Here is a 23,207-nt window from a genome sequence, read left to right as displayed (position 1 = left end):
TAAAAGAAGTTCAAGTTATCTTTTCAGGGAGGCTAATCCACATATGGGCATATCACAGGGATCTAGAAGTTGTCTGTGGAAGACCGTATTCCATCACGCACTTTCACAGAATGCTTGTTGGCGTGTGTGGTGGCGGCACAACTCAGTTTTTAGGGCTTGGTTTGGGAACCGGGTTGTCACCAGATTACATTTCTGAATGGACCAAGTATGGAGCATGGGCCGATAGATGAAGATGTGCCAGTTTGTCTGCAATGCAGAGATACCCTTGAGCAATAGCCTTAAAATCCTGACCCACATTTATCCGGACATAGAGTCTAGCAACAAGCAGTAGACCTTCCCAACTGAAAGGGCGGCACCATCGATGTATTTCAAAATACCACTGCACGCAGTTGGATAGCACTACGACCGACTGAGACCAATCAGAGCAATGAACAAGGTCACGTATCTATCTGACTTCGACGGCGCACCACTGTTGTGATCGGTTACGCCCGCCCATAACAGACAGTGCAATTTGATTGATGAGTTGGGATTCTCTGACATAGTTAATGGGCTCCTACAGTGCATGCCCAGAGGCAGCGGCAGAGCAAATTGATATTTGCTTACGGTGCGTCTGTATTTCCAGGGTACTTGAGCAAGTCTCCGAACCCCCAGACTGCTCCAGGACCCCTCGTGTGTGATGTCAGGTCATGTAGTGCTCTTAAACTGCCTGGAGTAAAATTGCTGTGCGACCACCATCTATTCTTTCTGTTGTGACCATAGCACTCATTCCCACAGAATAAACTAGCCAAGGCTGAGATTTTTGTGTTGCCATTATTAATTCAAAAGTTTAATTTCCAAAACACTAAGGCTACTATTTACAATGTAGGTTTTGCAGGCAAAGTGTACAATATCAACCATTAGTTGTAGCTAAAGCTGCAGGATATGAGGAAAAAACAATGTTGAATTAAATAAGCGATACTACGGTGTGTGTTTTCTGCCTTTCTACATTCAGTATACTGCTAAAATACAACAAATTGCTTGTTGAATTAAAAACAACTCAAAGGAAATGATTTCCAAAATGATTTTATTGAACAAATTGAACATTGAACTGATCAGGAATGATATTTAGATTTAAAAGCTCGGTTTTCTACTTAAAGTCCTATGAAACTAACTCAAAATATCCATGAGTATATTTCGCAACGTGTTTATTGTGCAAGTCGATATTGTCATAATGATAAAAATATGTTTTATTGTGCAGCCCTAGTTGTAGCCCTCATTATGTGGCTGCATAATGAAGAATAACATTTAGTAAGACCATTGACAGGCTGATTGTACACTGGGAAAATCCCCCCTGTGTGAAATGAAAGACCTTTCTACCTCAGTGTTGGTGTGTTATTGTAAGTCAGGCCTGTGTTTAAATGCCCTCACACAGCACATGGATGGCATGTTTCCTTGAAGATAGACATGCTCTGAGGATTTTATTCATGTTCACTGCCTAGACATAACATGCGTTAAAGTGAAAGAGTCTTCTTTTTCACCCCAGAGGACGACTATACACATCTTATAGACTTCTACCTTTGTCCTGGCTTAGAGTTAGTGACAGTCCTTTTGCCTGGTCTGTTTTTCAGCTCTGAAGAGATATCTGTAGGAAGGAAATGCTTCTCTGTTCTGCCTTTGGTCTTTCTCAGTTCCCCAATCGTCTTGAAGTTGCTTCGCTGGGGCTTTCTTCTTGCCTTGCTGTGGGTTTCATTAGTTATGCACACTGCATCTCAGGGCCCCTTTGAGTTCTTTGGCAAACAAAAGCAGAAACAATCTCTGTATCCAGGATTTATAGGGCAGCCTTGCTTCAGTTGGCTGGGCTTGCTAGATGGAATTTAAGGCCACTTGGACACTGGCATCTCAAAGCATGACGTTCCCCTGTCCGGACTTGTTGCTTCTAGGTCGGCTCATGTTCACGTGTCTCTTTTTAAAAATTTTTATTTCCGTTTCAAAAAAAAAAACTGCACTAAGTCACACTGGCATTTGTTGTCTTTTTCAGTGTTGTTATAAATGAGTAAATGAACCGATAAGGTTCATTATTAATGATGTTAATCATTAATCAGATGTAATTGGAGTAGGCAAGGTCACAGAACAAGCCTAGGTCCAGGCCTTAGCTCCATTTGGTTCCACATGGTGTTAGTCTACACCGTCATCTTTTCCCTCCCCACTTAGGGCGCGCTCACACTATCCTCCCGGACCGAGACCCGGACTTTAGGGTACTTGTCCCCCCTCCCTCTCTCCCGGCGCCCCAGCCCCGTTTGTACTCACACTGCCAGGGCCTCGGCCAATTCTTCTTGCTGTCCATACGCCATCAAGCCGTAACACGTCACACGCATTGATCGCGTGTGGCTTTGTTTACAAATCTTTCCACAGACCTCAGAGTTTTTGTGCGTCTTGTCGACTGTTTTTGAATATTTTCATCCGACCAAATCTGCAGTAAACACTCCACCTCCGCATCACACCAACATGAACCTTTCACCGCCATTGTTGTTGTTGTTAAATATCCGCGCATGGTCCGTCCTTCTATTTACATGTCCGAACAGGCGGACATAACGCTACTGCCGTAGGGCTCGTGCTCGTGCGCGTACACGTGCGCACGCTCGTGCTCGTACATGTGCAAACGGCTCCGCTAAAGCCCACCTATTTCAAGCGGGCCGTGGCGGGCCAGCTGGCCCCAGTTGAGCGCGGAGCGGGTGCGCTCACACTACTTAAAGGTACTAGACTTTAGCTGAAAAACCGGTTTTGGCCGCGGCCAAAAGGATAGTGTGAGCACGCTCTTAGTTCTGCATGGCATCCCACATTGGGAGTCAGTCAGTGAAGAAACATCATGCCCTTAAATTTTCTTCTTTGCTTTCAAACAGACAGATTTCAGACACAATGCTAGCCGACTGAGTGATGCAAAATAGAGTTGGATAGGGTGAAAAGAAATATTTTCAGGATCAGCTGTTTTTTTAAATGTTCCTATATACTAATATTGCTGATTCTTTTCACGCTGCACATGTAATTCATTTTTGAACGCCTTTTTAAATATAATGATTGAGTTAATTGTAGCTATCTATAACTGGATTAATGTGGCTGTAGGGAAGATTAGATGTCCTATATTAATTGTACCGTTCAGGTGAAATTCTTTGTAATTTGAACTAAAGAAATATGATTGAATTGATTGTCATTGAATTAATGAATTGGACCTCAGTATATTATTGTACTGTTCTGCTGCTGTTGAAGTGGAAAACTGTGCGGACCAACTTCTCAGTTTGCACTGACACACCCTTTGGATCCTCTGGCTCTGTGTAGGAGCAGGATATGTCTGCTGCAGGTGTGGATCCTGTTATTTGTGTTGACAGTCAGAGTGGGTAAATACAGCCTGCATTTCATAATCATTATTGTTGTCTTATTGTTTGTGTGAGCAGTGTACTGTGTTGGAAAATACATTTTCCTATATGGATATCTCCCTGATATAGACATAATCTGTCATGGATAAACAAATCACTTATTTAATTGTCTAGTTATAGTAGCTAGGAGTGTCACGACGACATGATTCGATTAAATCTCTCAATTTTAAGGTCATAATTTGATTCACTGCCTCATCATCATAAAGCTCAACAGATCATTGGTTTTGTGTTCACATTTTCTTCTTTAACAAGATAGGCTGCATTGTATCAAGTGTTATACGGCCATATGGTCAAATTTAAATGATTTACTTAAGTCCATTTTCATCGTATTGGGGAGTCAAACTGGAACTGAAAATGTTTAGAAATCATGTAGGGAGAAATTTGGCTTACTTATTTCTTTGTTAGAAAAAATATATACAATAAAATCTCACAATATAATCACAGAGATACACTCACTGCCATGGCCTAATTTGAATTCTTAATATATTAAACAAGATAATAAGTTATTAAGAGAATCATTGAAATCAGTGTTAGTTTTTAAACCTACATGCGCACTTATTCTTATTCGCATTATCTTGTGTTTTCTACATTTGAGTATTGCCTTCTTTAACTCAGGTGCCATGCTATCATCCATCCAGGCTGCTGGATAATGCAGCCACTCATGTACAGGATGTGGATCTGTTAGTTTAGCTGTAATGTTATATTGTTAATGAAGGTCAGTAAAAGGCCCCTCACAGTGAAGGCTCAGGAACAGGGTGCAGTAAAAGTCTGGTGTACCAGCTTCCTGTTTCTCTCCATTTCAGAATAGACTTGGCACAGGCAACACTTATGATACATCATTTAAAATGTTGTTAACTTTACATTTGCACCACAGTGTATTCATAATTTGCTGAAATATGTTTTCTCAGCTTTCTGATTTCACATTATTCCCCATATTAGAATAGATGGAGCAGAGTGTAAATGCAGACAAAAAAAATGATGAGAAAAGGAGAGGGGAACATTAACTACAGCCCCCAGTAGGAATTAAACCTGGAACGCTGCGTTTAGGTAATACGTGCCCTGAACTCTGGGCCACAACGCCCTGTGGACTGTAACTTGTCTAACTTTTAAAAGAATTCAGCATTATTTCCCCTAATGCCTATTCATTCACACATTTTTTTTTACATTTTGAGGAGATTGAAATAAGGTAGAGCTGGGCAATAATGTGTGTGTATATATATATATATATATATATATACACACACACACACACACACACACACACACACACACACACACACACACACAATATAGGGCTCTTAATAATTAAAAAAAATCATTACGTGACAGTTTTGCAATATGGTCATTTACTACATCCCACGTAAAACAGTAGACCTACATCAATCATATCTGATACATCGCCCACCCCTACATTAAAACCTCATCAATTTTCATTATTATCCAACACATGTTTTCCTGGCTTTTTGACTTAAGGGTGGTTTCACGCAAATTTGTGTCAATTGTTGTATGAACTTAAAGCTCTGCAGTGTAGTGCAGGACTGTACTGTATATTATCTGTGTGGGAAGAATCCCATTTCAAGTATTCAGATCTACCTGTTGAGGATTCCGCTTGTATTTGCTTTCAATCAGTGTTCAAAACACAATAACCTCACATTATTTGATCTGTGCTGTGTGGTATTCATAAAGCCATTCAGTGTTTCTGTCTCTCTCGGTCTGTGTACAGTAGGGTAATAAAATCCATAGCTGACATATTTTCAGTCTCTACTATCACCACATTTACCACAGTCTTTGCTTCCCACTCATTTGTCTTTTTCTCCTTCTCTGCTATGTCTTTGGCCCTCTGTAGACTTGATACTCACAGAGAAATTACTCATCATTTTAAGATGCATAAAATGGTTAGTTTCTTGCCTGGTGACAGTATCCAGACTTCCTGTTTTGTTTTGTTTTTGTTTTCTCACGTGTAAGGTGAATTTCAGAATGATTTTTCTGCTGAGTGCAGCGGTCCACTTCCCGGTGCACATTGATTTCAGCAGGAGACTTAAAGAAGTCCTATCATTAGTGGAGCACTTTGACCCTTCCTGACAGTGTGATCAGCATATGACTACAGGGCGGTGTGTCGTTAAATCAGTCGAAGGTTCAGAAGAGTGGATTACCGTCAGGATAGAACGCGTTACTGACATTTCATTTCTTTTTTTGCTGATCTCCGGATTTACTTATGGCGTACGCAAGAAAGTGGGAGCCAGTGAATTTGGATTATTTTGAATAACAGGTAGGAATGTATAGAAGGTTTCCTGCATTCAGTTTCCAAGCTGTCCTCTCTGTAGTCGCTTTTTAAGGCAGTAGATTGGCTGACCATTGAGCTCTGAAACGAGTATTTATTAGCCATTTTTCATGCTGTTGACCGCATCTCAAAGCTTTCGTAGCTGTCATATTTCCTTGGACCCGCATGAACAGGGTTTCAGTGGGAAAGCAGCTGCCACGTTGGTTATTTGGTTGTCATCTAAGTGATTGACGTCCTGTCACTGTTCCAGCTGCTCATCCTCAAAGTGAAGAGAGAGTGGAAGAACCGTCCAAATAGGTTCAGTGGAGCCCTGTAATTGCAAACTGCCACGTAGCCCAGACAATCATTTTACAGCTGCAAAAGGTATTTAACGTAAACACTGGTAAACCACGAAATGTAAAATGTATGACCGTGTGTCAAATGTCAGTGGAATATAACGTGACAGAAAACACTGGGCTTCACTAGCAGTGCATTGGTAAAGGTTACAGGTGAGGAGATGTGTCATTGATCAAAAGTATGAAAATCTGCATAGAGCCATTTACTTTTAAAATTGAATGAATTGACAGAAAGTTAATGATTAGGGATTGTCTTTCAATCCATACTCAAAACACTGGAGAAACAAGCAAGTGATTTAAAGTATTGATTTTGGTATCAGAAACTAAGCAGCTGCGTTGATTCAGCGGAGCGACTGCTGGATCTGTGCTCCCAGTGCAGCTCTAACAAAACTGACAATGTAGCACAGAAGGGGCTCTGATGTGTTGATGTTCAGTAGCTGCAACATAAGAATGGTGGAGCTTTTTCTTTCATAGTTCTGGCAGAAACATTTTTTAAACAGACTGTATATTTACCTTATTAAACCATGTAAGTATATCTCATGATTGACAGGAAGAGAAGTGGAGAAGTTGTCCGATATGCTAGACTGAAGAGGGTGGGAAAGGTTTAGCCTTTTTCTAAAAATAAAGTTTCATTACTGAACTAGAGGTTTTTTTCCATCCTCTGCAGGTGGCGACAGACAAGGTTTCTGGTAAGCTGAGTTCTACTCTCTCATGGGTGAAGAACTCTGTGTCCCACACGGTCAGTCAGATGGCTAGCCAGGTGGCCACGCCCACGTCCCTGCAGACCACTGCCACCTCCTCTTCTACATCTCTGTCCTCGCCTGCCCTCTCGCCATGCTCTCCCTCGCCGCTTAGTCCTGACGATGTGGAGCTGCTCGCCAAGCTCGAGGAGCAGAACAGGTAAGCAGTCTGTCTCTTACGCTTCTCCTGCCCATCAAATGAACAGTTTTTGAGTTGTCGTTGTGTCAACCAGCTCAGTATGTGTACAGAACACAGGGATAGAGAACAGTGGCTGATGATCACAAGAGCTGATTTTTGGACTGTTTAAAACATTATAGGGGGGGTCCTTCCTTTTGTGTGTGTGTGTGTGTGTGTGTGTGTGTGTGTGTGTGTGTGTGTGTGTGTGTGTGTGTGTGTGTGTGTGTGTGTGTGTGTGTGTGTGTGTGTGTGTGTGTGTGTGTGTGTGTGTGTGTGTGTGTGTGTGTGTGTGTGTGTGTGTGTGTGTGTGTGTGTGTGTGTGTGTGTGTGTGTGTGTGTGTGTGTTGAATATTTCTTCTTTTTTCTTAGACAAGATATATGGAGATATTTGGGGCTGCCCCCGGTTAGCAGAGCAAAAGTGTGAGTTTCCCTTTCACTAAGTTCTCTTTTAACATTAAGGCAGAAACATCGGCCTTTTACATAATTGCTTGTGAAGGTAAAATCTTCTTGCAGATGATTAATGAAATATTGTACACTCATTTAAAGTATGAAATCCATTAGACATAAAGGTTACCACCTCAAAATACAAATAATCCAAAATATATTTAAAAAAAATTCAACATCTCAAGCCTATAATCAACAGTTAAAGCATCATCGCCACTCAGGATGAGTGCAGAAGTTAAACATTGTTTTCTATGCAGCAGGACCAACTAGTGAATGAGCATTCAGCAAGCTGATGGCACAGGACGTAACAGTTGGACCGTGGTTGACCCGGCCCATGATAGCCCTCCTGAGGGAGGAGAGACGCTCATACTTACTCCCCCTCCTGCTTAAAAATGTGAGACAGGTTGTGGCCTATGATATGACTGGACATTCAATGTTTCTCACTTATTTATTGTCACCAGTAAACAGATTGCCCTATACCTATAGGTTGTAGGGTGTTAAGAGTGTGTAGCTTCCTCAGGAAGCACAATTGCTGCTGGCCTGTTGTGCAGGCTACAGTGATATTTTCATCAACAATTTTTTGATTTGATTAGCAATTGTTATACTTACTACTATAATTACTCAAACAATATAACAACATACATTCATAAAAAGTTGTATAAACACTGACCTCAAATATTGAACTTTTGTTTATTATATTATTATTTTGATAATTCCTTGTTTTCTTTACAAATCTGCACCATTGTGACTACTGCAGAATCATTTTGCACGCCCCTACCATCCCCCTTCTGATCTGCACACACACACACAGGAGAGTGACACCCAACAGGTTGTGACATGCCAACTAGCTGACTGTGTATAAAGAGTGAAATATTGTCAGAAAAAATTCTAACAGTCTCTAGTTTGTCAGGTTCCGGAGGATGTTGGTCTTTTGGTGCTTAGCTAGTTTGTTGAGTTTTTGTTCTTTGAGGGGTTAGTCTGCTGTTTTGTCACTGTGGGCTCCTCATATAAGGCGTGAGTCTGTTTTGAAATAACTTTGTCTGATATTTGATGGTTTAAGGGTGTTAGACCCCTTTGGACTTGAATCGTGAGCAGGAGGATGCTCAGTGTGTGGACTCAGACTGACTGGTTTGAAGATAGGGATCTAGTTTATAGAAAGGAAGTGAACAAGAAAAGATCAAATATTCACACCTCCAATAGGGGCCAACGTATTTTGCATTGGGATTTTGTGCAATTGTACATTTGATTTCTGGTTAGTTTTGATGAACTGGACTATGCAGATTGGTGGGTTGATAAAATTAGCTAAATTCTAAAATTGGGAAGAAGTTAAGAGCTTTGGCTGCTTCCTTTCTTCTTCCTCAGTGTTTAGCTCAATGATGTCATGCCAGATGTGCTTGCATGTTGGTTGTATTCATGTAATATTTGTCTTGGCCACCCATGACAGAGTCTACAAACTGTTTTAGTTTTACTCCAGGCCCCTGTTCCAAGAAGAGGGTTTGCTGTGTTGGTGTGCTAAGTAAAACCAAGAACAGGTCCAGATTTGAGGTGTCTCCCGGTTTTCCTCCTGTAAGTTGACTAGATAAGTCAGTAAACCTGCCTCTCAGCCTGAGCCACAACATGTTGGGGTTCGGATGTATCAGAGTCTTGTGTGCATGAAGCCTGTAATATCTCCATTGGTCTACATCATGGCAGCTCTTATTTTTGGAAGTTTTCATGAAGCTCTGTATATCTTACTGTGTATACTACACATAGAAGGATATATTTGATTATTGGCTGTAATAATAGCCACACGCTGAACAGTATCTTTTGGAGAGGCTGATAGAGGGGAAAACTCACAGATAACAGATACTGTCGCCAATATAATGAATTTTCGACCTGGAATGAAAATAGACCCTTCCTTTGTTGTGCACCAATATGAGTATGCAGAGATACTAAGAAGGCTGCTTTCCTAACAGATAACTTTATAAAAGAGTATTTAACATTGTGATACATATTTACTGCACATACAATGTATTGGATTGTCAACCAAACCTGGAAACACTGAGAAAATAAATACTAAATAAAAAAAATAGCAAACTAGATATCTTAACATTTAAGTAAAGCCACACCTTTTCAGATAAATAAAAATATAATAAAAAGCTATATGACACCATTTTTAAATTAGCCCAAGCAGCATTTTGTGCTTCGCATGTTCTGGTTTTCATATCACACAATTGGCATGACCGTGGGCAGCACTGGACTCACGCACCCGCAGCTGTCCTGTGTCTGGCGCTCGCCACCAAGAGTCAAAGGGTAATATGTAGAGATGCACCCATCCAATACCCGGATGGAATATCGGCTCTGATACTGACTAATTAGCTGGATTGAATATTGGATGAACGAGGTCGATCCAGCATTCTGATCGCGTCATTTCTTTTTTTATTAATATCATACACAGCAATACAGTTACAGCGATCTACTCACTTCAATTATATGTTTGCAACACCAGTTAGAGTTTTGTATTTATATTTGTAAAAATATCTGTTTGCAGTGCACTTTACATGGAAGAGTTATTATTTTTGTTTTTGCTGCTAATGTACACTTTGTTATTTGTTTGGAAATAATATTAAGTACATTTATATCTGTGTTACTTTGTTACCTTTTTTACAAGGCTAAATGTTTATGTCTCACTCACATGGCACGGTATACGGTTCATTCATTCAACAGTAGTATTGGATCGGTATTGGTATCTGCTGATACGTTCAGCCCAGCTATCGGTATCGGATTGGATCAGAAAAAACTGGATCGGTCATCTGCATATGCAGTAATATCAAATGACCTATTTCGTGATATGAGATTTGGTCATGTATGTATCTGAAAACATATACACCGACACTTGCGATGTCAACGATAATAGAAAAATATTGGCCGACCGATGTATCGTTCTGGATAGAATCGGTCTGGATCGGATTGTTTGTAAAGCAACATGTGTTCTGTGTGCTGTCCCTGAGGTGCTCATTGTTCACATCAGATTGAAGTACTGTTAGAGGGTGATGCATCACCCCTCTGTTGCCAACCTTGTGAATTCTTCCTCCGTTGTGACTCTCACCCATGGCTAGTACACTCTGTGTCAGCATGGAAACCAGCCGTGCAGTTCAGAGTCCAGGATTATGTCACAGCTAATTCCAGTGAAGAAGCCGGCAAAGCTCTGTTGAACGCGGAGGTCGGTGACTCATCGGTACACTCACAACAGCCACCCCTCCAGAATGCCAAGTGATGCTTTCCCTCATCAGGGGAAAGCAAAGCTAGACAGCGAAATGTTTAATTTTGTTCCTAATTTCCTTTGTGAAGCTCTGAGCAGACTCCTATGTGGTGAACAAAAGCCATAGTGTCAAGAGGTTCATAGTTCATAGTTCCTTGACTCCGGCCTCCACCCTACACACAGCTAGGCCCTTTCACAAGTCATTTCACATTTCTCTGCTGCCACGCTTTGCTTCTGACTGACCATGCAATCTGTTCTTTCTAAACCACCCTATAGTAAAATTCTGATATCTACCAAATGCAGATTTGATCATTTTGTTACCAGGGTATATACAGGAGGGGTGATTTTGTATTCATATGTTACCGATGCTGTGATGCACCCTGCACGCATCCTGTGTTTGTATGTTTGAGCCCTTTGTACCCTACAGAGCAGATAAAAGGCACGAGCATTCATTCAATAGCGTCACACATGCAAGGAAGCCCCACGCTGACTGCTGCAATCTTTAAATCAGACATTCCGTTGCTTCAGAAATCCTAGAAACCAGAGACATGAGGACTACATCATGAGTTTATCTTGGTAAGGATTGTTGTATTTCAGGCTTGTTCTCCTGGCGTAACAAACTGAAAATTGAAGTCACGATGACATTGTGACAGTCACACAATCGAAAGAGAATGTACCTCTATTTGTTTTGCTTTCCTGGCTCAAAATGTTATCCAAACTTTCTTTTGATCACTGAAAATGTTGCTTGACCATAGCTAATTCTCTGTAGTTTCGTTGTATTTTGTATTTGTAAAACGTCAGACTTGTTTGACCACTGGTGAATTATTAGCTCAGGTGTACTTAGGCTGTTACACATGAACCTGAACATGTTACTGCGGCGTGTATGGCTGTTTGTAAGGAACCAACTGAAATCCTTGAAAACTGGAAATTCCTGCCCAATTCTATCTAAAAGAAGTCTCTTTTTATTCCCTTTTTTGCTCTACGTCAGATCTGCTTACGAGTGTGGAAGCTTTGTTACAGGCTGGTCTTTCTGGCCATCTATTTCACTTCCTCCCACACGACCCAAATTTGGCTGTAACCCTAGCCATTCTGGGAGCACCCTCAGTACCGTCACAGGCTCCAATCAAGAGGCCCAGGCCTTTTTCCAAGATCGGGTGTCTGGGCCTTTGTGTGTCTGTCACGAGCTCCTCTGTGCTACACAGGTTGGGAGTCACGGCTTCTTTTCTCTGCACACTGATCCTTGATGGGGTCACTCTGTCAGTAACTCCACTGACAAACTGATAAGAGTGATAAAGTACAAGATTAACCTGCTGAGAAACGCATTGCTTGAATTTTTCACCCCCCACAATGCACTTCCAACACTGCCCCTGAATGAAATGAATATTTTACTGACTGCAGTAATGATTGTTGCTTTTATAACAAGCATGTTATCGTTTTTTCAGCCACTTGAATTTAAAATCCGTAAGGTTTTCATCTATTTAATTGTCTGTAATGTTCCTATCTATCAAAGAATGATTTAAAAGAATGGTGATTGATCATATAACCCACTAACGAAAGCACTTGTTGCCTTTTTAATGAGTATTGCAATCTATGTGTCTGTGGAGACATTCCCTCCCTAGATATAAATAGGCCGCCATGTTGTTTGTCAGTTATGCTGCGTTCACTTGTAATCTGAAATCGGGATCTACCAACTTCTGGGTCAGGCTTGTAGTAAGGGCAGAAGTGCAATAGCAATGTGTGTGTGTGGATTTAAGAGGGTAACATATAGGGGCCGGACTGGAAGTAGAGAGGTGAAGGTGTCAATAAAGTTTACAAAAGAGCAAAAAAAAGAAAGTCAACACATTATTGTGACTGTTAACATGACAAGATGAAAGGTTATGAAGGCACAGGCTCACCTGCAGTTACATCTCAAAGAGGCCAAAGAGGTCGCTGGAAACAAGGTGTCTCAAATCTTACAGATTATGACTTTAAATCTGCTGCATGTAGAATTGAAATGAGTGCCAGCACTCTTCCTTACAGCCATTCAGTGCGAGTATAAGTGTTGAGAGTGTGGTTTTTAATGTCAGTTTTGCTAGTCACTGTGAGGTTTTGGAGGATTACTTTAGAATGTACTTAAATCATTTAAGGTGAGAAGCTACTTTACCATTAAGGCTGACATGTTACTATATTTTCAGTAACACTTTTTAATGCTTTTTTTAGGGCTGGACCAGAATTTTATTATATTTTTTACACAATATAATACAAGGCACATTGTAGCACAGTGTTTGCATTCTCACTGTGAGAGTCTATACTTTGTTGTGCTGTCAAGGTCACTTTTCTCTTTTCTTGGCTTGTCCTGCAGGACTGTCACTACCTTGTTACTATGCTACCAACATAAGCTGCTCTGTTTCATCATTAGACTTAAAACATGCATGCAGGCTGAAATTCACCACACTGTTCGGAGCAATTACCACTAATTAGCTGCTAATTTATTCATTTCACTGAAATACTGTCCATCTCAGCCAACAGGAATAGTGTTATGTAATTCAATTCAATTCAATTTTATTCACCGTGCCAAATCATAACAAAAGTTATCTCAAGACACTTTACATATAGAGCAGGTAAAGACCACACTCTATGACTTATTTATGATTAACATAGACCCAATGTATCCAAAGCTCCAAAAAATTAAATTCAGGGCAGCCCCAGCTGTTCTTGCCGTTGTTGGACAATTGACAGTATCGAGACAGGCAGGAAACATGAGGATAGGCGGGACGGTTATATGGTCTGCGTATTTACCACTAGGCCACCGAAATGCCCCAACTAGGACTCTTTTTGTTGGGGTGGCTTTCTAAAATGCTTGTTTCATAAAGATGTTAGTTTGACATACTGGTCTACATACTGATCAGAATATGTGGTCTTCCTTTTATGCATTGGTTGAATGGAACTTTAATTCCTACTGATGCTGACTAGCATCAACAGGAACAATAATACAGTATATTTTTATACATATATATTATTACATATCACACACACACACACACACACACACACACACACACACACACACACACACACACACACACACACACACACACACACACACACACACACACACAAACAGGACATGTACACATGCATTAAATAGTGAGAGCAGTTGGGGGTTCTGTGCCTTGCTCAAGGGCAAGTCAAGTCCCTACAGACTAAACTACTGCTGCCCTTAATGACTAGGACATTATGTTACAGTTTGTATTAGAAGCCTACATGTGTTTACTCAAGAAAAAGCTGAAAAACAAACTTGTGTTTAAACAACACATCCAGATCATTTTCATAAGAGTTTTGAAAAGGATCTCAATATTTTGTATTTCTGTCAGCTCTAAACTATATATTCTTGAATAGGCACATTCAGGTTTAGACGATTAGGTTTTGATAAATAATTGAAACAAACATTTCTTAGTTGTGGACTTAAGATAATAGCATGTTGTGCCTGTATGCAGCGTTAACTGTACATCCTGATTCTTCCCTTCAATACAGGCTGCTGGAGACGGACAGCAAGTCGCTGCGCTCCATGAACGGCTCCAGGCGAAACAGTGGCTCCTCCCTGGTGTCCAGCTCCTCTGCCTCCTCCAACCTCTCCCATCTTGAGGAGGACACGTGGATCCTGTGGGGAAGAATCGTCAATGAGTGGGAGGAGGTGCGCAAGAAGAAGGAGAAGCAGCTTAAGGTGAGACGGGTGCACAGGACTACCTGGGAGGTGACAGCCAGGTCTTGTGCAGACCTGCTTAAGAGCTTACTGAAACACGACTGCATTAGGAGCTTACTAAGACACATTTGACCCAGCTGCTGAAAACAAGGCTGAGGCAATCAAAGAGCTGTCCCTTATGCTGTCATTTTTTATAGTAATGACAATAATAACAGTATTCTAGGCAGACAGGAGTTCCAATGATACTCTGTCTGGATGGAAATGCCTTTAAACTTTAGAGCAAAGTTAGAATATATGCTGCACAGTCAGTCTTGTGATATGTTTCACAGGCATTTGTATCAGGCCTGAATGCCACAATGGCCATATCTGTTTAAATGTTTACTTGGTCCAGAAATAATTTCCAAGGCTATCTTTGTTCTGTAGTGTTGTCCTTGAACCTGTTATTTTAGTTCTTGACATTTACAGCTAATTATGGGTTGCTTGTTTCTATGGTTACCCTCTGAGGTCTTGTGATATCCCTGTGCCCCGTCACTGTCAATAGCAGTTTGATTTAAACTCCACATGTACAGTGGAAAAGTAAAAAATCCTTTAGTGATTTGTTGGATAGCATTCTGATAACAGGCAAAAGTCATGGTAGTGACCCATCAAGGAGCCTGCAGTCTCCTTATGCACTGAACTGTTTGGAGCAACTGCAGTTTGAAGGTGTGATTGATTTTGGTGGCCAGGTCATCCAGGTCATGTCAAACCATTCCTGGATTATTCTTGTACTCTTAACAGGCTGTTTGCTTTTGATCTTTTTAATTGTTCAACTTTGAAATTGCAGCCCAGCACCTTGAAAGTCACAGTGACACTCAAACCTGATCATGATCATGCCTTTGTCATAGTCCATAATTCGTTCACATACAATAAAACAAGTGTGGATACCAGTGTTACAAGTAAGAGCGTTTAAGTATAACGGCGTTACCAAGACCGTTATTTTTTCGGTAACAGGGTAATCTAAGTAATTACTGTTCCTGCCATTACAACGCTGTTACCGTTACTGAACATTAAATGCGGTGCGTTACTATGTTACAGGCTGCCCCCCCCCCCCCCCCCCCACACACACACACACACGCCTCAAATTCATTGAGGTCAAAGGCAAGAACGTGCATGTAAAGTGTACATTATGTCCAGGAGCGAAGACTTTGTCGACATATGTTGTAAGCAACTTTAATTTAGTGCAGCATCTCACAACGACACACTCATTTAATTAAGACTACAGAGTTAAATGCACTTTTTTGGTTTAAATGTTGACTTTTGTTGTGAACAAAATACTTGGAAGTACAGGTTGTTTACTTGACCAGGTGTCTCAGGTTGTGAGAGTTTGATTTAATTTGCTATAGAGTAGGGATGCAACGGTTCACTAAATCCACTGTTCATTTCATATCACGGTTTTGGGGCCACGGTGTTCGGTTCGGTTGTTTTTTTCTATTTATTTTAGATTCTAAAAATACCATGTATCCGATCTAAAGCCTAATAGTAAGATTATTTTTTAATAAGATATTCTTAAGGACATGTCATGCAATCATGCAAAAACTGAAATAATGAGGCAGCTTGTTTGGGGATTTCTGTGACAATCTTAAATGAGAAAGAAAGTGAGATTTTGAAACAGTAGGAGAGACATTTCTGCATTTCCGCATTTATATATTTAGTTGGCAAAAAGGTAAAGAATTGTTTGCATTCTAGGTAAGAATATAAACACTTTTACATTATCAAATCTTAGAAAAAATAAAGAAAATAGGTATATACACACAACAGCAATCACTGAACTGACTGAAATAGGCTACATCAGGTATTAATTTGGAATTGAGGCTGGTTGACGAAAATGATCCAAAATGAGGGGCTGTAAAAATATGAGCATCACATTAATGGATATTGTAAAACAATGCAGCGACATAGGAGTACATACAGTAGATTGTCTTTTATCAATGTAAATAGTCATGACCTCAAGGTGCAACAAGCTTGTCAAAAACAATCTGTATTAAATGAACAAACCTGTTAACCAGAGGTTTTCACACAATTATTGTTATTGTAATTCTACTCCACTATAAATCAGTGGAAATATTCTACTTTTCACTCCACTATATTTATCTGATTACTTCAGTTACTAGTTACTTTACCAGGCTGACAAGTACATATAAAACATTAGTTTAGTCATCAAAAACTGAGAACAACAACAACAACAAAGCAGAGCTTAGCGATTCAGAAACCCACGGAGAAGAGCGTGCGTAGCGTTGTGGCCGTGTGCCTCTAGGGAGCGCATGGAGCAAGTCTCCCAGCACGCAGGTATTTGACGCGCTGAAACGGTAACGCTAAGATGGATACGAGAAAGGACAGCGGCCATGAATTACTTTTTCACACAGGCTTCTACTCAAAGGGCCAGGAAATTTTCCCTCGCGGGCTGGATCCGGCCTGGGGGCTACCAATTGTATATGTACATATGTACATGTATCTCTGACAAACATTGTATCCTATAAAGTAGGACACAGATAATACTTGAAGTTCAGGATAGACCTCTTACGGTCTGTTGATGTGTAATAAAGGTTATGTACAAGTACCTGCCTGTTCTACTGATTTCAACTGTCTTGTGAAAACTGCTCTGAAAAATCCATTCTTTGACATATAGCAACTTTTTTTTGACAGTAACGCAAATAGTTATTTTCCCAGGTAACTAGTTACTTTTATTATAGAGTAATTCAGTTACTAACTCAGTTACTTTTTGGAACAAGTAGTGAGTAACTATAACAAATGACTTTGTTAAAGTAACGTTACCGACACTGGTGGACACGTAGCTGATGTAGCATGAACTTGTTGATGAAGCCACACATGCGAACGGAATGGAACAAGTGCATGGGCAGGGTTTCTGTTTTTCGTGCCACTGTGTGTGTAAATGGGGAAGTGTTGCGAAGGACCTGTGACCACGCATGGGTGTTATTATGTAATTTAACAGAAGTAGTAATGACCAGATGGTTGCAACTAGCTAGATGTTAGTCATAAACATAGTTTTTCAACATAGTTTTCTTCCCCTTGGCTCACAGAGACACCCCGTTTCTGTTGCGCAAAGGAAGGAAACATTTCTGTCCTTGTCAGCAAAACCCCTCATGTGTTCATGTTTTCAATACTTTATATTTTACGGAGACCCACTACAGCTGAAGAAATATATTTAGCTTGGTGGATTTCTGGTTAAATGTTATGTTGAAATATTTCCTCCACACCAAAAGTTTTGAAGAGCACGTAACATTGATGGTTTTCCTGATTTCTATGTCGGAGCCTGGCACAGACCATTAAAGGGAAAACAAAAGGCTAGTTAACGTAGCGGTGTGCCTCAGAAAGCAGCTTTCGTTCAGACACAGTGAAGATACTGTATAAGACGATGCATTGTTCCAGTACAAAGCTTGGTTTGTCTTGTCTGACCCCTGAGAGGGGAGGGGGATCCCCTGCTGAAAGCCAGTGTGGGTGGACCTCTGCTCCAGATGCACCCTGCACTGACCAGATGCACACACACACACACACACACACACACACACACACACACACACACACACACACACACACACACACACACACACACACACACACACACACACACACACACACACACACACACACACACACACACACACACACACACACACACAATCCCATCACAGCAGGAAAGACCAGTGTTCCTTGTCAGCACAGGAAATTGCTTAATCAAATTGTATCAGCAGTAATAAGTGGAAACAAATCACTCTACAAAGTGCCTCACTGACAGGATTATATCTGTCAGTGGAAATGGCATTATTATGAGATTGTGCTGAAATGGGAAATTGAATACTAGAGCACAAAGCCACATGCCCATGGCTCTGTCCTGTTGTAAGAAATGCAAGTGTCTTGTTATTTTTCTCCACAGTAAGCCTGTGTGTTTTCTTACTCTCTTACACTGAGGTCCTCATTAAAAAACAAAATTAACAAAGACAGTCTTTAAAATACAGCTAGATTTAAATTACCTTTACAAACTATCTGTTATTTTCTTTTTCTTCAGGACCTGGTCAGAAAAGGGATTCCTCACCACTTTCGGGCAATAGTGTGGCAGTTGTTGTGCAACGCCCAGAATATGCCCATCAAGGATCAGTACTCAGAACTCCTAAAGATGACGTCACCCTGCGAGAAGCTGATTCGCAGAGACATCGCCCGCACTTATCCTGAACATGAATTCTTCAAGGAGAAAGACAGCTTAGGCCAGGAAGTGCTCTTCAATGTCATGAAGGTAGGTCTCCGTTTGTGTGTTTGTGTTTGAGCCTGATTGTATGCAGATAAACTGATAATCATGTGTGCAGAAAACAAAACTGAGGTATTTGGCTTTACCAGAAGTTTCAGGGAAATAGTGATAGTAGAGTAAATCCTTAATGAAGAGTGTCCAACCATCGCTGAGACTCACCCAAAGCTCATCTGTTACCTCAGGCATATTCTCTGGTTGACCGTGAGGTTGGCTATTGTCAAGGGAGTGCATTCATTGTGGGACTGCTACTCATGCAGGTAACAATCCAATCTTCACAATACACTGAGTCACCGGCTTCCAGCAAATACTTTGACATGTTTGAGGTTTGATTCCATCCTGTTATTCTCTCTAGATGCCAGAAGAAGAGGCTTTCTGCGTGTTTGTGAAGTTGATGCAAGACTACAGATTACGAGAGCTCTTCAAACCCAGCATGGCTGAGCTGGGACTCTGCATGTACCAGTTTGAGTTTATGATCCAGGTAGACTACTCGTGGTTGATGACGGCCTGTCAAATCGTCGTCATGTGCAGTGGTATAGGTGTGAATCCATGTTATTGTTATTATTGCCCCGCAGGAGCAACTCCCGGAGCTGCATATGCATTTCCAGGCTCAGAGCTTTCACACATCCATGTATGCCTCCTCCTGGTTCCTCACCATCTTCCTCACCTCCTTCCCTCTGCCCGTCGCCACACGGATGTTTGACATCTTCATGTGTGAGGTCAGTTAAAAGGAACTGCAGCTGTTCTCAGGGGATGTCGCCTGCTTGAAATGACATCATATATCTACTAGGGAGGTCATAATACCAGAAATTCAGTAGTCAATGCCAATGCCAGTGAAATTCCACGATTCTCAATACCCAATCCCATGCCACAGTAAAAAAATAAATTAAATAAAATAAATCCCACGTACTTCAGCCTGCACTCCTTCTATAGGGTGTCTATAAAGTATAAATATAATGTCGTCCATGAGTTGACCTAGAACTCTGTAACAGCAAGTATGTTACGTTATGTTAGGCTCTATGTGAAAAATAACAGCAGAGAGAAACAGTTTATCTATTCTGGTAATTCAATAAATAAATAAATAGTCCATATGAAATAATCACGTCTTTTTTTGTATTCTAATTTCATTTCAAGATTTAGATGAAAATGTAAACTCATAAATATTAACATTTTCTGATAATTAGTTGCCATGTGCTTGCTGTTATACAATTAACATGACATAATGTTTGGGTCCTGATATCTCAATAATTGAATTAATCACAATAAGCTTCCACTAAAAGACGGCAAAGGATCATATTGATCATCGCCCAGCCCTAATCCTCTAGACCCGTGGTACTGTAGGAAAAAAAGTACCATCACATTTTCAGTATCCTGGCATTGACTTGGCACCAAAGCATTGTTTCTTGATATCCCTTATATCTACTCATAAGTATCTGTCTGTAAACAATTTGTATCTTTGCATATTGATAATTCGGTTTATTTAGCTTGCATTTTACTCATGTTCAATCTGTAGAAAGAAAATAATACTTTTTTTTGTCTTTGACTTGTCTCTAAAGTGTGGGAACTAATGGTTGAACATTACCCTGCTGTTACACTTACTGTATGCTACTGTGGCTAAAAGTCTCCAACAAAATGTCTCAAATGCAAATGTGTAAATGGAGCAGTAAACCCCTTGCACTAAAGGCAAGTGGTTCCACTTAGAAAAGATGTAAGATTAACATTTCTTCTCTTGTTTTGAGAATGACTGCATTTGTAGACTCCGTGCAGTGAACTGTCATGGAAAGGTTATCCATTAGCACCACCTGTTGGAGAGAACCCACAGTCCACATTAAATAGTTAGTGTGAATTGTTGTATTGTGTATTGTTGTATCTTAAATTCTCAGTCCACTTTCAAAGAGATTCCAAAGCACACTGAGCGTATCTCTCATTTTTCCTCTCAAGAGATGACTCTTCAGTGATTATTGTTGATTTCTTTCTTCAGGGTCTGGAGATAGTTTTCCGTGTGGGACTGGCCATCCTTCAGATGAACCAGACTGAACTCATCCAGCTTGACATGGAGGGAATGTTACAGGTATATATCACCATGACAACTTGTCATTCATTAGCTCTAATTTCTAGTCTAAAATGTGCAGCAGCCTCAAGGGTGGAACCTCCACCACACCCAGGTAATTGAGGCATGTGTTCTCCCAACCTGTACCCAAGTACATGCTGACGTTTGATGCGGTGCTTTGAGAACATATAAAAAACACCTGAGCATAGTTATAGCAAGTAGCTGGTTTCTGGGTGTGTGTGCGTGCCACTCACCCTGCCTCTGTTTCCTTACTGTGCTCCAGCACTTTCAGAGGATCATCCCACACCAACTTGACAGCGGACCAGATAAGGTCATCCAGGCTGCTTATCAAGTTAAATACAACGCCAAGAAGATGAAAAAGTAAGAAACAACGCTCAGTTTATAAACATCTACCACACTCTTCTTCTGCATGTGCATTTATTTTTAAACAAGAATCTGGAAATCACATCCCCTTAGGCCCATCTCACTGCAACTCCTGGATCTTTATTGTTCTGGTTTCTTTTGTTCACTTTAAAATTCAACTCCAAAACTATTCTGAAACTTTTTCTAAGTTTCAGCCATGACTCTAGTGAATTGTACAGTTCTCTCCTGATTTTGTGATGTAGAACATGTGTGTTTTAAACCTGCATGGCTTTGTTGTCACATACTGTAACTCTTAATTAAGGCTATACAACCTATAAAAGTTCCATTTGTTATATCATTATTATGGTGTGGGAAACAATGTGCAGAGCTCATAACCTTTTCTTGCAGAATATTTATACTTGGCCCAAATGTTTAATAGTTTAATAGTTGTTTTTTTAATGTGAAAAAAAACTGTCCCCACCACTTTTTAAAACAAAGTGGTTGCCTTGAATCGGGCATGTTCAGAAGAAAATAATGATTTGGGTGAGATGATAGTATTTGTGCATCAGGAACTCCATTTATGATTTAACAATCCCAGAGGAAGTTTTTTTCTCATAAATGTATGACTTTGATCCCGGATATGAATGTCTGAATATACCTACATAGTGGCTCTGATCCGCAGTCGTAGCCCAGCTCACGCTACACATATTCTTTTATGTCTTCATTTCATGAGCAAAGCTGATATTCTCATCTTCACTGTTTTTTTCAGGTTGGAGAAAGAATACACTACAATCAAAACTAAAGAGATGGAGGAGCAGGTGGAAATAAAGGTGCTTGGAGATTGCTCTGGTTCTGAAGACTCCATCGCCAGCATTTTTCATTTGATGTGATTTCTGTACTGTATTATTTTGCAGAGGCTGCGGACAGAGAACAGGCTGCTGAAGCAGAGGATAGACACACTAGAGAAAGTGAGTGCACAGGTGCTCCGTCACCAGATTAACCGGTCTGATGATGCTCATCAGCATTACATTAACCCATCCAGCTGTGTCTGCTCATACATCATGCATCTGTTCTTAATGAAGGAGGCTTGTCTTTCACTAACTGGACTCTGTCAGTTGAATGTCCATTTACATGATGAACATCACTGGTCGGCTGCTACAGTATAAAGTTACCGTCAGAAACAGAAGACAGAGCCGGTCTTGGTGTTGTGGGGACTGTAACGAGTCAGTTTGGAATGTCACAGTGGCTGTTTGATGCCGTTCAAGACGATGCAAAGCAAGCATGCCAAGTTGCACTGTTTGTATCATTCTGCAACTTTTTGTGTCTGTTTGAATGAGCACTACCGCTGACAGGTAAAGGCACCATGCATGAGGTTGCCATGGCTAGCCAGGGCTACGGGGCGTTTGCCTGCAGGGTGGAACACCGTGGTCTAAATGAGTCTGTTACTTCCAACCAGCTGGAGGCTGCTGCTCTCTGATGCGTCTCTGTCACCTAACTCCCAGAACATTTTAACTCTTCACCATTTCTAACCGTTGAAAAGCTTCAATTAACCACACCAAAGCCTGTTCCAAGTTTCTGTTCAGTTAAACAACACACAGCTATTTACCACTGTTATTGTGCTCTGCTACCATACTCCACTCTCTTAGTAGCGCTGTCCTGTGGCTCTTCCTGTCTGAAACCTGTCACTCTTATCAGCACCGCCTCATTTCTCACTTTGTCACCAGTTTATTTACACCTTTTTTCACCACACCTGCATGCAATGTTCCTTTTCTACCCCCCAATGCAAACAGGATTCTACAGTCTGTAAACACACGTGTCTGGATGGGAAATGAACATTGCATTTCTTTTCTTAAACAATCAATTGTTCTTTTTGTGTGCTTTAAACTGTCCTCTGGATTGTCTCTCTCTCTGCTGTCTCTTGTTGATATTTCTGTTTTGTAGGAAAGTGCTTCCTTGGCAGATAGATTGATCCAGGTATATTCCTCATATTCTCTTTACCCCCTTTACTTATGTTGCACCTTCCTTCTTCCTTCTCTCTCTTTAGCATTGCATGCTTATGATGAGTACAACAAAGGACACAGTAATGACGCATCTAATGAACTACAATGATTCTCTAAATTAAGAACTAAACCGGATTATAATAACTGATTATATTGTTGAATGAAAGTGCATGAAATATCACATTT

General features: G+C 40.7%; 1 protein-coding gene across 4 annotated transcripts in view; it reads left to right on the top strand.

Annotated features, from left to right (window-relative positions):
- evi5b (ecotropic viral integration site 5b) overlaps positions 1-23,207 on the top strand; it is a 41,324-nt gene that overhangs the window by 4,662 nt on the left and 13,455 nt on the right. For 2 of the 4 annotated variants that reach the window (XM_083940499.1, XM_083940498.1), the window contains exons 2-12: positions 6,694-6,926; positions 14,143-14,332; positions 18,375-18,599; positions 18,794-18,868; positions 18,964-19,089; positions 19,184-19,327; positions 20,590-20,679; positions 20,942-21,039; positions 21,791-21,851; positions 21,936-21,989; positions 22,963-22,995. In XM_083940499.1, the coding sequence (XP_083796625.1) occupies positions 6,775-6,926; positions 14,143-14,332; positions 18,375-18,599; positions 18,794-18,868; positions 18,964-19,089; positions 19,184-19,327; positions 20,590-20,679; positions 20,942-21,039; positions 21,791-21,851; positions 21,936-21,989; positions 22,963-22,995 (1,248 nt within the window). In that variant the 5' untranslated portion in view covers positions 6,694-6,774. The remainder of the gene's footprint in view (positions 1-6,693; positions 6,927-14,142; positions 14,333-18,374; positions 18,600-18,793; positions 18,869-18,963; positions 19,090-19,183; positions 19,328-20,589; positions 20,680-20,941; positions 21,040-21,790; positions 21,852-21,935; positions 21,990-22,962; positions 22,996-23,207) is intronic. The other 2 variants (XM_083940501.1, XM_083940500.1) reach the window with 1 other exon arrangement.

The sequence above is a fragment of the Echiichthys vipera genome, assembly GCF_963691815.1.
Source record: "Echiichthys vipera genome assembly, chromosome: 3".
Taxonomy (NCBI): domain Eukaryota; kingdom Metazoa; phylum Chordata; class Actinopteri; order Perciformes; family Trachinidae; genus Echiichthys; species Echiichthys vipera.
This window is presented reverse-complemented; position numbering and strand designations above follow the sequence as displayed.